The sequence below is a fragment of the Piliocolobus tephrosceles genome, chromosome 17 (genome assembly GCF_002776525.5).
Source record: "Piliocolobus tephrosceles isolate RC106 chromosome 17, ASM277652v3, whole genome shotgun sequence".
Classification (NCBI taxonomy): Eukaryota; Metazoa; Chordata; class Mammalia; order Primates; family Cercopithecidae; genus Piliocolobus; species Piliocolobus tephrosceles.
Window position 1 is genome coordinate 1,527,629 of NC_045450.1, and position 15,344 is coordinate 1,542,972.

The following is a 15,344-nucleotide window of genomic DNA, read 5'->3' on the forward strand; positions in this document are numbered from 1 at the left end:
CTGTTTTTTTTTTTTTTTTTTTTTTTTGAGACAGAGTCTCGCTCTCTCGCCCAGGCTGGAGTGCAGTGGCTGGATCTCGGCTCACTGCAAGCTCTGCCTTCCGGGTTCACACCATTCTCCTGCCTCAGCCTCCAAGTAGCTGGGACTACAGGCACCCACCACCACGCCCGGCTAGTTTTTGTATTTTTAGTAGAGACCGGGTTTCACCGTGTTCGCCAGGATGGTCTTGATCTCCCGACCTCGTGATCCGCCCGCCTCGGCCTCCCAAAGTGCTGGGATTACAGGTGTGAGCCACCGCGCCCGGCCAAATTTTTTTTTTTTTTTAGTAGAGATGGGGTTTCTTCATGTTGGCCAGGCTGGTCTTGAACTCCTGACCTTAGGTGATCCGCCCGCCTCAGCCTCCCGAAGTATTGGGATCATAGGCATCAGCCACTGCACCCGGCCGTTTTTTGATGTTTAAGTTACTCTGGATTCATAGGAATCTGCGAAGGTAGCACAGGGGGCTTGTGTATCCTTCACCGAGTTTCCCCCAACGTTTACCTTCCCGTAACAGCACGGCACCAAAACCGAGAGAGTGTCATTGGTATAAGGTGTGTAGATCCACGTAAGCGCCAGGAAGGGGGTTCAGGCCATTCTCAGACCCCTCTTTCTAGTCCCACCCACCCCAACCCTGGCAACCTGGCCTCCCCGCTGGCCCGAGTCCCGCCTCTCGGGAGCATTGGCTCACGTGTTCCTGAGCCTGGCTGTTTTCAGTCAGTGTCTGGCTCTTGGGACCGTGCGGGTTGCCATGTGTGGCAGGAGTTTGAGGAACAGCATCTAGTGTTTAATTTATAAGAACTTGCATTTAAAAAAGAAAGTAACTGCACAAAATGCATCACTAAATGTGAAGTAAGCATCATGTTTTTCCATTACAAAAGCTACCTTTTCAAAGCCCTGGCATAGTTAAGGAAAGAGATGCTGGGAAGGGAAGGCGCCGGAGCCCCATCCTTTCACTCCGGGCGGGGCGGCTGATGCCCTGCTGGCGGGAACCCCTCACCCTTCTCCCCTTTCGAATCTGCCAAGGCGGCAGCAGTGGGAGTGGCCTGCTGGTCACGTACTGCAGCTTGGCCTGACTGCATTCACAGCTAGCTCTGCCTGCTGCTGTGGGATGGTGCTGTTGCAGTATAGACGGTGGCTCACCTCAAGGCCTCCCAGGCCTGGTGCCCAGGATGTGTGACTATGGCTGTTTCGTTTTGTTTGGGTTTTTTGAAATTTAATTTAATTTAATTTTTATTTTTTTAGTTCGTTTATTTCTTTGAGACCGAGTTTCACTCTTGTCGCCCAGGCTGGAGTGCAATGGTGTGATCTCGGCTCACCGCAACCTCAGCCTCCCAGGTTCAAGCAATTCTCCTGCCTCAGCCTCCCTAGTAGCTGGGGTTACGGGCATGCACCACCACACCCAGCTAATTTTGTATTTTTAGTAGAGACAGGGTTTCTCCATATTGGTCAGGCTGGTCTTGAACTCCCGATCTCAGGTGATCGGCCCGTCTTGGCCTCCCAGAGTGCTGGGATTACAGGTGTGAGCCACCACACCTGGCCTTTTTTTTTTAATTTTAGAGATAGGGTCTTGCCGTGTTGCCCAGCCTGGAGCGCACTGTAGCCTCGACTTCCCAGGCTCGAACAATCCTCTTGCCTCAGCCTCCTGAGTGGTTTGGACCACAGGTGCACACCACCATACTTTGCTAATTTTGTTTTGTGTAGAGACAGGGCCTCACTGTGTTGTTTAGGTCGGCTTTGAACTCCTGGGCTCAAGCCATCCTCCTGCCTCTGCCTCCCAAAGTGCTGGTATTACAGGCATGAGCCACCACGTCCGGCCAGAGTGATCCGTTATTTCCAACAAGGAAGAGCCTGAGAAGCCCAGCAGGCCTTGAGTGGCGTTTGGAGAGACGTCTTGAGTGATGGGGAGAGTGGCCCTGTGGCCAGGGTGTGTCCCATGGGGTACCCAATTGGACGTGGGGCCCCTCCTGATAGTGAAATGAGTCTTTGGGGTTCCATGGTCTCTGGGGCACCAGGGCACCTGTCCACCTGGAGGTGGGGGTCAGAGGCCCAGTGCCAGCCACGGGGCTGTGTTCTGGTTGTGAGACCTGGAGTCTGGGGGCTTTGATGTGAGTGTGAGCGGGAGGGAGGGGGCAGCCAGCCAGGCCACCCCTTCCATCATGCCTGGACCATGGCACCTTCCTCCTCCCGCCCTGTCAGCCTGTGTGGCAGGAGACTCAAGCTGAGTTTTACCTGGGACTGGGGGCTCAGGGAGAGCCACTGGTGTGTGGCAAGGCTGGGGACAGAGGAGGGGCGGGTGCCCTGGGACTCAGGCCTCTGTCCAGCAGGACCAGTGCACTCCAGCCCCTCCCACACTCTCCTCTGGGCGTGGAGGTGCCATGGCAGACACCTGCGGGCCTATCTGTCTCTCTGGCCTCTGCTCCTGGCTTCTGATGGTGATGGCCTGGGGGTGCTCTTTGACTGGGGAGAGGAGGCGGCTCTGGTGTCTGCCAAGGGCCAGTGGCACATGCCCAGGTCCCCCCGACCCCAGGGCCACTCACTGGGTCATCAACACGGTGCGGGTGCACACCAAGGGCGACGGGGGCTGGGAACGGGGCGATGGTTGGGGAAGGGGTCCCTGAAGGGCAGTGGGCTGGAATGTCAGGTTCAGGTTCTTTTTTTTTTTTTTTTTTGTGACAGTCTCGCTGTTACCTAGGCTGGAGTGCAGTGGTGCGATCTCGGCTCACTGCACACTCCACCTCCCGGCTTTAAGCAATTCTCTAGCCTCAGCCTCCCAAGTAGCCCAGCTAGTTTTTTGTATTTTTAGTAGAGATGGGGTTTCCCATGTTGGCCAGGCTGGTCTCGAACTCCTGGCATCAAGTGATCTGCCCGCCTCGGCCTCCCAAAGTGCTGGGATTACAGGTGTGAGCCATCGCACCCCACTGGGAAGGTCCGGTTCTGAAGGCAGTTTTGGGGATGGCGGTTTGGGGAGCCTGTCTTTTCAGGGGTGAGCACTTCAGAGAAAGCGGGACCCCCACCCCTGGCTCGCAGTGACCTCAGATCCCAGACCTTCCTTCTCCACCTCCGTGTCCTACCTGTGTGTGGTAATTGTGATCCCCGTGGACAGGTGGAGGCTGAAGGAGAATCGGGCCCCAGTGCAGGCTGCTCCCATGCCTCTCCCTGTCCCCACCTCGGCCCAGTGGGCTCCTGGCGTCATCACGTGCAATTCTATCACCAAGAAGCACTTACAGGCCCTGCTGAAACCTGGTGCGGGAGGCTGAGCCCAGGGAAGGTGGAGGGAGAGATGGGGGATGAGGAGGGGACGGTGTTGGGGGCCAGGACGGCTGCTCCCAGGGAAGGCGGGCGGCAGCCTCGTTGGTCTTCCCACGGCCGGTGCCAGCCATTGGACTCCTCTGCCAACACGTTCCTGACAGGCGCATGGGCTCTCGGATGCAGATAGTGGGTGCCCTGGGCATGTGGCCCCTCCACCTGGGTAGCGGCCCTTCTTCTCTTCACACCCCCAGATGTGGGTAAAGATTCAGGACATAGGGGAAATTGGAGTCGTCTCCCAAGGATCTTTTTGAGGAAAGGAGGCTGAGGTCCTGGCTCCTCCTAGCCTGGCCTCAGCACCTTGGCTCTAGCGAGGTGCCGGAGACTGGGGCAGGAGGTCTGTAAGTCACACGTGCACCGTGCCACCCAGGGCCCGCTGCCCTGCCCCTGCCCTTGCCCTGAGCTGGGGCGGCCACAAAGCCTTCGGTGGCTGAGAGCCCGCCCAGCTCTACCTGACAGCTGGGCATCCTGTGGGGAGGGCAGCGTGAACACCGGGGAGCCGTTTGTGTCTCAGGACTCAGAGAGGCCACAGTGGAGGTGACTATGGAGGTGGCAGGAGGCTGAACAGGGCCTCGGGAGTAGGGCTGAGCGGGATGACCTGGGCGCTGTGGCGGGCACTGCGTCGGTGGCGGCGTGTTCTCCAGCCCTTCTTTCCTGGTGGGTGACAGGTGCCTCGCCTTCAGTCTAGAGCAGGGAGCTCGCGCCCTGGGCTCAGGGGCTGGGCTTGTCGTTGACGGGCCGTGGGGCAGCCAGAGCAGTCCTGCTTCCAGCGCCCAGGGAGGCCCACCTCAGCCCTGCTGCCCCCACCCAGCAGGCAGGCCTGGCCTGGCCCAGCCCGTTGCTGAGCTCCCGGGCAGGGTCAGGTGAGGCCGGGCTGCGGCAGTGGGAATGAGAATCCACAGTGCAGTGTGTGACGCCTGAGCGCCCTCATGATTTCTCTTCTGCCTTTAGTCACCACATGCTGCACTTTTCCGAATTGGACAGATGAGCAATGTGGAGCTGGATGACGAGCTTTTGGACCCGGTGAGTTGGGGGTGCTCCCTGTCCTCCCACGGAGCTGCGTCTTAGCAGAGGGTGATCGGGATGGGCGGGGCCGAGCGGCAGGGAAATAGTGGGACCCAGAGCCGGGGCCCAGGGAAGACTTCCCTGGGAGGACACAGTCCCCGAGGCCGAGTGAGCAGAGGCAGCTGGACCAGCAGCCAGGCGGAAGTGCTCTGAGACGGAGGAGTGCAGGGCGCCGGGGACCTGGACAGGGGTGAACGAGCTGTGCGGGGCCAAGAAGCCAGTCAGGATGGCAGTGGCAGCATGGGCAGCGAGGGGGCTGGACCTGGCTTTGGGACAGGGCAAGGACAGGGATCTTGGGGGGGCAGTGAAGAGCCCCAGGAGAGAGAGGGAGGGGGCTGGATGCTCTCTGACTTCAGAGGGCCGGGGTTTAGATGTTCCCGTGCCAGTGGCTGCCCCGGGAGTCCTGAGCTCGGCGACATCCTTCCCATCGGGGGCATCTCCCGCCAGCCTTGGTTTGTCCCTCAGCCGCCGGTGAGGCCGGGAGTCCTCCCGTGCCGGGAGCCGTTCGCTCATCGTCTCTGGGGAGATGTCCGTGTGGATCCTGTGCACGTGTGTTTAGATTAGCCAGCGGGACTTCTGTTGAGATGATCCTGATGTTGGCAACAGACTGGGCACCCTCTTCCTGCCCATCAGGCCCCATCCAGCTCTGCCCTGGGCCACGTCAGAGGCTGAGGCGTCTCACAGTCCACCTGTCCAGGTGTTCTTCGGCCTTGCGTCCCTTTGAGCTCTGCGCTGCAGTCGCCCCGGAGGCTGGCGCCGTGCTCAGACGCTGTCCTGCACAGCCAGCAGCCCCTCTCCCGGGGCTGCCCTTCTGATGTGTTTGTGCTGCCTCTGGAGTCACAAGGCCTTGGGAAGTTGTGTTTCGTGGCCGTGGAGGCCTTCAGCACTGCCTTTTTCAACCTCAAAGCCTTTGCTCTGGTGTCAGCTTTGGGAAGAGCAGGAGTTAGGAGACAAGGGAAAAACGAGCATGTGAGATTCAGCAATCGGTCACTTTCGGCCTCAGGCGCTGGCATGAGTGCCCGGCCGGTCACACGTGTGTTGGTTGTGCCCATTTTTAAACTGAGTTTGTTGTCTTTATACGTGAGCTGCAGGGGTTGTTTATATATCGATGCAAATCTCTCATCCAGTACATGATTTATAGAAGTTTTCTCCCATTCAGCGGGTTTTCTGTTCACTTTCTCAATGGTGTCTTTTGATGCTCAAATTTTTTTAGTTAAAAAAGTTTTGGCCGAGCGAGGTGATTCATGCCTGTAATATTAGTACTTTGGGAAGCAGACGGATTGCTTGAGCTCAGGAGTTCAAGACCAGCCTGACCAACATGGTGAAACCCTGTCTCTACAAAAAATATAAAAGTTAGCTGGGCCTGGTGATAGGCACCAGTAGTCCCAGCTACTTGGGAGGCAGAGGTTGCAGTGAGCTGAGATGGTGCCACTGCACTTCAGCCTGGGTGACAGAGTGAGACCCTGCCTCAAAAAAAATTTTTTTTTTCTGGGCAGGTGTGGTGGTTCACACCTGTAATCCCAATGCTTTGGGAAACCAAGGCTGGAGGATGGCTAGAGCCGAGGAATTCGAGATCAGCCTAGGCAACATAGTGAGACCCTGTCTCTACAAAAAAAAGGGAAAAAAAAAAAATTAGCCAGGTGTGGTGGTGTGTGCCTGTGGTCCCAGCTGCTCAGGACGCTGAGGCAGGTGGATTGATTGAACCCAGGAGGTTGAGGCTGCAGTGAGCCATGATCACACCGTTGTACTTCAGCCTGCGTGACAGACAGGACTCTGTCTAAAAAAAAATTAATGATTGTTTTTTTTGAGATGAGGTCTCACTGTGTTGCCCAGGCTGGATTTGATCTCTCAGGCTCGAGCAATCGTCCCGCCTCAGCCTCCTGAGGAGCTGGGACCGCATGCGCTTCATACCCAGCATGGGTTGGATTGCTGAAGTTCAGTTAATCTGTTTTTTCTTGTGTTGCTTGTACTTTTGGTGTCGTATCTAAGAAACCATTGCCTAACCCAAGAGTATAACGACTGACCCGTTTTTTCCTAAGAATTTTACAGTTTTAGGTGTTTCATCCCTTTTGAGTTAATTTTTGGATGTGGTGTGAGGTAAGGGTCCAACGTCATACCCTCCCTCCCTCTCTATCTTTTCTTTTTGAGACAGGGTCTCTCTGTCACCCAGGCTGGAGTGCGGCGGCGCCATCTCGGCTCACTGCAAGCTCCGCCTCCCAGTTTCAAGAGATTCTCCTGCCTCAGCCTCCCAAGTAGCTGGGATTACAGGCACCCGCCACCACACACAGCTAGTTTTTATATTTTTAGTAGAGACAGGGTTTCACCTTGTTGTCCAGGCTGGTCTCGAACTCCTGATCGCAGGTGATCTGCCTGCTTTGGCCTCTCAAAGCGCTGGGATTACAGGCATCAGCCCCCGCGCCCCACCTGCAGTTCTCGTGCTGTGTCGTCGTCCTTGGTGTCAGGATGCTGACTGACGGCCTCGTGTGTGAGCTGAGAGGGGCCTCTCTCCTTGTGGCCTTGTCAACCGTGCTTCTCTCTTTGCCTTTTTCTGCCACAGGATATGGATCCTCCGCATCCCTTCCCCAAGGAGATCCCACACAACGAGAAGCTCCTGTCCCTCAAGTATGAGGTGGGCATCCTCCTGTTCCCCTGACCCTGAGACCTGGCCTCTGCCCCCTCCAAACCCATTCCCAGTCTCCTGTGCCCGCACCCGGGGCGTCGGGTCGGTGCTGAGTGCTGCCCCTGCTGTCCCGGCCTGCAGAGCTTGGACTATGACAACAGTGAGAACCAGCTGTTCCTGGAGGAGGAGCGGCGGATCAACCACACGGTGAGCTGGACGCCGCTCCCTGCGGGGTCCCAAGGTGCAGGCCCTGGTGCTGACTGGGCCTGGGTCTGCGACCCACCTCCTCCGTCGTCCTCTGACCCCGCCTCCGAGGCCTGTGGGTTCCTTTGGTTTCTGGAGACAGTAGGAGGGTCACGGTCACCGTAACTGAGAAGGCCGCTCTTAGGGCCGCCAGATGCAGTGCCCAGCATATCAACCGCTGGCTGGGAAGTTGCTGGGAAGTCGCCCGCCTCCCCGAGTCGCCCTCAGGCCCTGGGTGCGCTTCGGATGTTGCCCAGAAACTGCCCTTTGTGGGACTAGCGCACCGTGCACACTGGGACCTTCATCATCCCGGGGCCTGCAGGTGGTCTGGGCAGTCCTGCTGCTGCCAGAGCGACCTGCGCCAGGGTCCTGCTTGACCCTTGCCCTGACCGCACCCCTGCAGGCCTTCCGGACGGTGGAGATCAAGCGCTGGGTCATCTGCGCCCTCATCGGCATCCTCACGGGCCTCGTGGCCTGCTTCATCGACATCGTGGTGGAGAACCTGGCCGGCCTCAAGTACAGGGTCATCAAGGGCAGTATCCTTCCCAGCATGGCGGGTGCAGCTTGGGGGGCGGGGGTGTGGCCTGGGCCCAGTCCCGGGCAGAATTCCTGAGCCCAGCATGTTCCAGTGCAGGTGGAGGTGGCCTGGCCAGGCTGGCTGCATCCCTGTCATGGTTGGGCTGTGAGACGTCTCTGGGCTGTCCAGGGAGCGTCATGGCTCCACCAAGCAGAGTGGCGTCTGCCAGGCTGGGCCATGGGGCAGGGCCGGGGTCCAGGGTGGGTGGGCCTGACAGGGAAGCAGCCAGCCCTCCTTGATGAACCCCAGATATCGACAAGTTCACAGAGAAGGGCGGGCTGTCCTTCTCCCTGCTGCTGTGGGCGACGCTGAACGCTGCCTTCGTGCTGGTGGGCTCCGTCATCGTGGCTTTCATAGAGGTAGGTGGCAGGGTGCCCCAGCCAACGAAGGATTGGGGGGCTTGGCGAATGGGCGGGAACCCCTGCAGCTCACCCACCCCCACCATCACGTTGGCTGACAACCTGGGCACTTTCTGGAATCACGCGGTCCAGACTCACAACCTCAGGAGGAGCAGACACACCAGGGCCTCTTCACCCCCAGGCCCCCGGACGCTGCTCCTAACCCAGCAGCACAGGCCTGGACACCGTCACCCCGCTCCGCCCCTCCTGGAGCCTCCTCACTCCGCCCGCCCTCCTTCCATCTCCATCCCGCCCCCACCACGTCCTTGATCTGTGCCTGGGCTGGGAAGAGTGAGAGCAGCTGCCTGCACGACGTGAGGCCCCTTCCCTGAGACCCTGATGTGTGTGTGAGCTCCCCGGCTCCTGGGGCTCCTGGGCCTGTGGGGCTGGGTCTGTCTCAGCCTGGCCGTGACCCGCTCAGCCGTGCTTCCCCTTTTTCAGCCGGTGGCTGCTGGCAGTGGAATCCCCCAGATCAAGTGCTTCCTCAACGGGGTGAAGATCCCCCATGTGGTGCGGCTCAAGGTGAGGGTGCAGGGGCCCTGGGGTGGGGAGGGGCCCTGGCTGGTCGGAGGAGGGCCCTGGCTGGGCGGAGGAGGGCCCTGGGTGGGCAGGGGGGCACCGGCTCTTTGCTGGTTCAGGAGCAGCTCTCTTGTCTGCCCGGCTTCCAGAACTGGCCTCGGCCACCTTGTGTGCTGGCGGGCTGGCTGGGTGTAAAGGGGTCACCTTTTTTTTTTGAAAGTGGTAACAGCTGGTATTTGTGCATATTCAATTACATTAAAATGAGTAAGCCATGCCGAGATGCTCGTCTGGTGCATGTATCGCCACAGCGTCTGTGACCATGGGCTGCATGGTGGTGACTGACTGGCCGTGGAAGCTGTCGTCATCGTAGGCGTAGAGCGATGTTTCCTGCTTTCAGTGTGCCTCATGCTCGTGTGCACTTGGTGTTACCAGAGCGTCTGGTTCTGGAGGTGCTGGAGCCCTGAGCCAGTTCCGCTGTGGTTGCTTCTGTCGGTGCCGCCAGCGTTCCTTAGCCTGAGACTTGCCGGAGCCCCGTCCCGTCCGGGGAGGGGTGGGCAGCGTGGCAGCCACCCCCTGGGGGTGCTTCCGGGGCCTGGTCCCCGTGGCCAAGGAGTGGGGCCAGTGTGTCCCCTCTGGCGAAAGCTCCCAGGTGACCTTGGGGTGCCCGTGCCCTGTGGTGGGAGACCAGGTTTACTGGAGCAGCTGGGAATGGCGACCGGCCTGTCACCCACGCCAGGCTGGCCTGAACCTTCTGGGATGTTGCTCCGTACCTTTGGTTGGCTGAGGGTTGCGTTTGCTTTCCTCAGCGTCTTTAACATAGAGCCCTCCCCCGACACCTCTATACACTCAGTGCCTTTATGTTTGTGGTCTGCGCCCTCGTGGCTTCTGGCCTGGGGCAGGGAGGCTGATGATAAACACCTTACACACCTCGGGTGGAGAGGATGAGGCCCCTGGGGGCGGGGAGCGGCTGGGAAGGCCATCGTGGAGCCACAGGTGACCACCCTTCCTGTGCCAGGGGTGTATGAGCAGCCTCAGGGCCTCGCTAGGCGGGGCTCGCTGGAACACCTGCCCTGTGCTGGCCACACTGGCCGAGGCAGGACACGCCCGTAGGATGGGGCGGGCGACCCAGCTTTGCCTCAGGAAGGAAGGAAAGGAAAGAGCCCCTTCCCTGCTGAATGCTGAGGCCACAGAGGGCGGGACCCCAAGTGAGTGTGGGGGACGCTTGGCTGCTGTTTAGCGTCCACTGTGGCCATGGGGAGACCCAGCCCTGGGCGTGCCAGCCCCTTCCTGGATGTCCCATGTCCCAGCCACCCTGCCTGATCAGGGTTGTGCGTGCTGTTTTATGGCTGAGGTCCAAAGACGGTGCCTGCCCTTTCCTCAGAGGCCGTGCGTCTCCCTGTGTTTCAGACGTTGGTGATCAAAGTGTCCGGTGTGATCCTGTCGGTGGTCGGGGGCCTGGCCGTGGGAAAGGTAACAGAGTGCCCGTGGCCCCGCCAGCTGGAGCCTGAGGCCCCGGGCCCGCGAGGGCCGCCACACCCACCTGTGTCTCTGAGTGCGGGTCCTTCTGGTCTCCAGGAGGGGCCAATGATCCACTCCGGCTCAGTGATCGCCGCCGGGATCTCTCAGGGAAGGTCAACGTCACTGAAACGAGATTTCAAGGTGAGTCCTCCTCTCTCCACCTTGTGTGGGCGGGCTCCAGATGCCATGGGCACAGGCATGGCGCCACTCCAGGAGATGGGCTTCCCTCAGCATCCCCTGGCCGGAAGCCCCAGCCTCCTCTGAGGGCAGCCTGGCGGGTGGCTCCCGGAGCCAGCGGGCACAGTCCTTGCCTGGCGAGGCCTCCACACGGCCCGCTGCTTCCCTCCTCCGGTCCCTTGCCGCACACGCATTTGTGTTTCCCATGGGAGGGGTCTGTGGCTCCAAGCGCCTTCTCAGAGGAGCGCAGAACCTGAAACCAAGTGTGTCCACCTGGTGTTTATTTGTCAGGACACACTTTGGAACACTTTTTCCCCAAAGCCCCCAGCACGTTGATGGGGATTGAGCTGCATTTGTATGTGAATGTATTTTTCTTTTCTTTTTCTTTTTTTGAGATGGAGTCTTTCTGTTGCCCACCTCAGTCTTTCTGAGCCTCCACCTCCCAGCTTCAAGCGATTCTCCTGCCTCAGTCTCCCGAGTAGCTGGGATTACAGGTGCCCGTCAGCACACCTGGCTAAGTTTTTTGTTATTTTGGTAGAGGTGGAGTTTCACCATGTGGGCCGGACTGGTCTCGAACTCCCTGGCCTCAGGTGACCTGCCTGCCTCAGCCTCCCAAAGTGCTGGGATTACAGGCGTGAGCCAGCACGCCCGGCCGTGTGTGAATTTAGAGGTAGGCAGTGTTCCCGCAGTACAAACATCAACAGCAAGGCTGGGTTTCCGTCCGTGCGGTTTTTGGTAGCGGGTGGAGGTTTTCAGAACCTTGCGTGTGCTGGAAAGTTGATCTCCTGGCTGGGTCTTTCTGTGTTTCCCTGGACTGCTGCTGGCTGTGCCGACCCTGCCGTCTCTTGCCGTGGTCTGCAGCGCGGTGCTCTTCAGGAATCAGAGCTGGTGACTCAGTCGTCCTGAAAGCCCCTTCCCCTGTGCAGCCCCTGTCCTGGTGGCCGCTGTGCCTTTCTGAGAGCTGTGCCCTCAAGGAACCTGCCCCGACCCTGCGTCTGTCCCTGTTGCAGATCTTCGAGTACTTCCGCAGAGACACGGAGAAGCGGGACTTCGTCTCCGCAGGGGCCGCGGCCGGAGTGTCGGCGGCGTTTGGAGCCCCCGTGGGTGAGGAGGGCTGTGCCTGGTCTGGAGCTCTGCCCTCACCCTGTGTGTTGGAAGACACGGTCTCCTATCTGTAGGCCCGGTGCCCGCTGAGGGTGGGCAGAGGCTCAGAGTCACAGCCGGGCATTGGAAGCAGCCAGCAGCAGCCGGCAGTGTGCTTGGGCCCGGCCCTCGGACCTCACTTGGGGTTCCTCTCTGTGTGGCTGGGGCCTACCCCAGTAGCTTCTTTCTGACATGGTCTGGGTTCCCTGGAGCCTGGGGGCGGGAGTTGGTGGTGGGCGTGGAGCCCCATGTCCAACTGGCACCCGATCCGGCCGCCTGCCTTCCAGGTGGGGTCCTGTTCAGCCTGGAGGAGGGCGCATCCTTCTGGAACCAGTTCCTGACCTGGAGGATCGTAAGTGCCTGCTGATGGCTGCCTCCCCATCAGGGTGCATGCTGCACTCTCAGTCCCCACCATGGGGTCCACCCTGGGGCCACCCATCAAGCTGCGGCTGGAGCTGGAGCCCTGTGGGTCTGTCAGGCCCTGGCCCTGCCCAAAGCGGTGGTCGTGCCTTTGCTGCCCAGTTCGCCGTGGGTCCTGGGCACCATTGTCAGCCCCAGGTGATCCCGGGTGGGGGATCAAACAGCCAGGAACCCAGCCCTGCCCCACCTTCCCCTCTTGCTGTCCAGTGGCGAGTTCAGAGAGGGCTGAGCCCCTTCTTGCCCAGCACAGTGCCCCCGCCCCAGCTCCAGCCCCTTCCCTTCTGCCTTGGGTGGGGTCTGCAGACTCCTGGCCCCCCGGCTGACAGGAGGGGCGGTGGTCCCTGCTGGTCCGTGGGCTGGGACCGTGGGCTGGGACCACGTGGGCTGGGCTGGGAGTGCGGCTCTGAGGGCGCCGGTTTCCTGCTCTCTGTCGCAGTTCTTTGCTTCCATGATCTCCACGTTCACTCTGAATTTTGTTCTGAGCATTTACCACGGGAACATGTGGGACCTGTCCAGCCCGGGCCTCATCAACTTCGGAAGGTTTGACTCGGAGGTACCTGCCCCATCGCCCACCTCACCCACCTCGCCCACCTCGCATCCTGGGCCAGGACCCTGTTTGCTTAAGGCCCAGGTTGAGGATTTGGTCCTTTTGAAAACTGGCTCACAGCTGTGGAGCCAAGCTCTTGCGTGAGCTCCAGGACCCTGAGGAGCTGCAGGAAGACACCCCAAGCTGCCCTCGGGTCAGGGCGCCGTGTGACCAGCAGGGTACCTGGGATGTCACACAGTTGCTGAATGAATGGGGCCTCCCATGGCCTGGGGGCACGTGCAGCAGCCGCTGTGGGGGCAGGTGGGCTCAGGCAGCCTGGGGCCTGGGCTGGAGAGCCTCCCCATGCCATTGACAGGACGGCTCTGTGTGCAGGAACTGGGGGATCACGGGCTGTGTTCCCAGTGCCTGGGGCTCTCCCCGCCCCGGGTGCTGAGGGTGGCAGGGTCTCTGAGAGCTTCCCTGGCCGCCACACCAGGCAGGGGCCAGGCCTGCTCCAAACACCCAGCGTGTTTCCCTCCTGTGGACTTGTGCGGCCTGCGTGGAAGGGCGGGAAGGCGCTCTGGCTACAGCTCTCCTACCTACGATGGCGGTCCTTGAGTTTCAGCAGAAGAGCTCTGGGCCTTTTCCCTCACATCCTCTGCCTTCTCCCTCTCTCTGCACAGAAAATGGCCTACACGATCCATGAGATCCCAGTCTTCATCGCCATGGGTGTGGTGGGTAAGGGCTGCCCCCAGCTCTGCAGGGACGGCCTGTGAGCCTGGCTTGGCTGGACTAGAGGCCGTGGTTCCCTGGAGCCTGCCCTCATCCCAGGGCCACCTGGGGGCCTGCTTCTCCAGATTCTTCCGTGGGCAGCACACTTGGGGGTGGGGAGCCAAAAGCTTCGCTTCTGTGACTTCCTGTTGTTTATCTCTCTGTTGGCAAAAACCACAGGGCTTCAGGGATGGATGGGTTTTCCTCTAAGAGGTAGAATTGGTCCCACCAGCATTTATTGCTCTGCACGACACCTTTTCCCTGAAGGAAGGCAGAGCCCGCAGCCCTCAGGGTGTGCTGATGTGGAGGAAGCACCTTACCTGCTCCCCCAGCCGCTGCCGTCCTCTTCCCTCGGCAAACCCTTGAGTTTCTCCTGCCATCTGGGAGCTGGAGGGCAGAGGCCTGCCCCTTTCCTCCCGTGTCGCTGACTGGCCTTTCCCCTGTCCGCAGGCGGTGTGCTCGGAGCTGTGTTCAACGCCTTGAACTACTGGCTGACCATGTTTCGAATCAGGTGAGAAATCGCGTTGCATATCGTGTTGAAAGGTGTGGCCACACAGGCCCTTTGAAAGCGGACGTGGTGGCGTGGGGTTGACACTCCGAGGCCACAGCCGAAAGAAAGGCTATGTGTGCAGCCTCCTGCCTGATGGTTTCCTGGTGGAGCTGCTCAGAGGAGATGTGTCCTGGGCCCTGGAGGGGACAGACTAGCCCGAGGCTGGAGCATGAGGGCTCCGGGAGGACGGCGCCTGGGTAGGAAGTGAGGCCCTGCGTGGGATCGGGCCTGGGCAAGGCACGCCCAACCTTCGCCCGGCTCTGCCTGGTAGTAACCGCAGCTGTCCTAGGACGCTGGGGGCTCCCGGCTTTTTCCTTCTTGGTCTGTGCCAATTTCAATACTATTGGGTGCAGCCGGGGCACGGGGAGTGCCACTTCCCACGTGTTGGGAGGCGTTGCTGCTGAGGAGTCTTTACCCCAGGGAAGAGGACGAGCCCAGGACATTCGGGCATCTGGCTGACGATTAAACACCAGCCTGGCCCAGTGCGGTGCCTCACGTCTATAATCCCAGCAGCGCTTCGGGAGGCCAGGCGGGCGGATCACCTGAGGTCGGGAGCTCCAGACCAGCCTGACCAACATGGAGAAACCCCGTCTCTACTAAAAATACAAAAACAAAATTTGCCGGGTGCCTGTAATCCCAGCTGCTAGGGAGGCTGAGGCAGGAGAATCGCTTGAACCCGGGAGGTGGAGGTTGCGGTGAGCCAAGATCGCGCCATTGCACTCCAGCCTGGGCCACAAAAGCGAAACTCCGTCTCCAAAAAAAAAAAAACATACAGGCCCCCCCCAAGTGTCTTCCATCAGGGACTTGGGTTGCCGTGGGAACTGCTGAGGGGCCGCACTGCCGTCCTGCCTGCCATGCAGCCTGACTCTTGGTTCCAGGTACATCCACCGGCCCTGCCTGCAGGTGGTCGAGGCCATGCTGGTGGCCGCCGTCACGGCCACGGTCGCCTTCGTGCTGATCTACTCGTCGCGGGACTGCCAGCCCCTGCAGGGGGGCTCCATGTCCTACCCGCTGCAGGTGGGAGGCCGGGGCCAGGTGGGGTCCAGCAGACAGGGCAAGGTCTAGCAGGCAGGGCAGCCACAGGGTGGCCTCCAGGAACCTTGCTTAGGCCACGGGAGGAGAGCTGCCCACCCCACCGAGTTCCAGAAGCGCACAGGCTGGCATGTCTCAGAGAGGGTTAGTCCTGTCCACCTAGATCTGAGGAGGCCAGATGTCTGCCGAGGTGCCAGGGGAACAGGCGGTGGTGTGGGGGCCAAAGGCTCCCCCTAGTCCTCTTCCCAGAATGGCAGCCTCATGGGGCGAGTCTCAGAAGCCTGGGGCCACTGTGGACGTGAACCCAGGAGAAATGGAAACCTCCGTCCACGCCGGGCCCGTGCCTGGTGCTCACGGCTCACCACAGTCCATGTGTCCGTCTGCACTGTGACCCGGTTGCCTGTGCCTGGTGCTCACGGCTCACCACAGTCCGTGTGTCC

The 15,344-nt window shown here is 60.2% G+C and overlaps 1 protein-coding gene across 2 annotated transcripts in view; it reads left to right on the top strand.

The window, feature by feature from the left end:
* Positions 1-15,344, top strand: part of CLCN7 (chloride voltage-gated channel 7) — a 36,204-nt gene that overhangs the window by 13,852 nt on the left and 7,008 nt on the right. For both annotated transcript variants that reach the window (XM_023189126.2, XM_023189125.1), the window contains exons 2-15: positions 4,297-4,368; positions 6,968-7,039; positions 7,172-7,237; positions 7,677-7,809; positions 8,100-8,209; positions 8,690-8,770; positions 10,175-10,237; positions 10,343-10,426; positions 11,473-11,566; positions 11,893-11,957; positions 12,462-12,578; positions 13,235-13,289; positions 13,773-13,833; positions 14,751-14,889. In XM_023189126.2, the coding sequence (XP_023044894.1) occupies positions 4,330-4,368; positions 6,968-7,039; positions 7,172-7,237; positions 7,677-7,809; positions 8,100-8,209; positions 8,690-8,770; positions 10,175-10,237; positions 10,343-10,426; positions 11,473-11,566; positions 11,893-11,957; positions 12,462-12,578; positions 13,235-13,289; positions 13,773-13,833; positions 14,751-14,889 (1,179 nt within the window). In that variant the 5' untranslated portion in view covers positions 4,297-4,329. The remainder of the gene's footprint in view (positions 1-4,296; positions 4,369-6,967; positions 7,040-7,171; positions 7,238-7,676; positions 7,810-8,099; positions 8,210-8,689; positions 8,771-10,174; positions 10,238-10,342; positions 10,427-11,472; positions 11,567-11,892; positions 11,958-12,461; positions 12,579-13,234; positions 13,290-13,772; positions 13,834-14,750; positions 14,890-15,344) is intronic.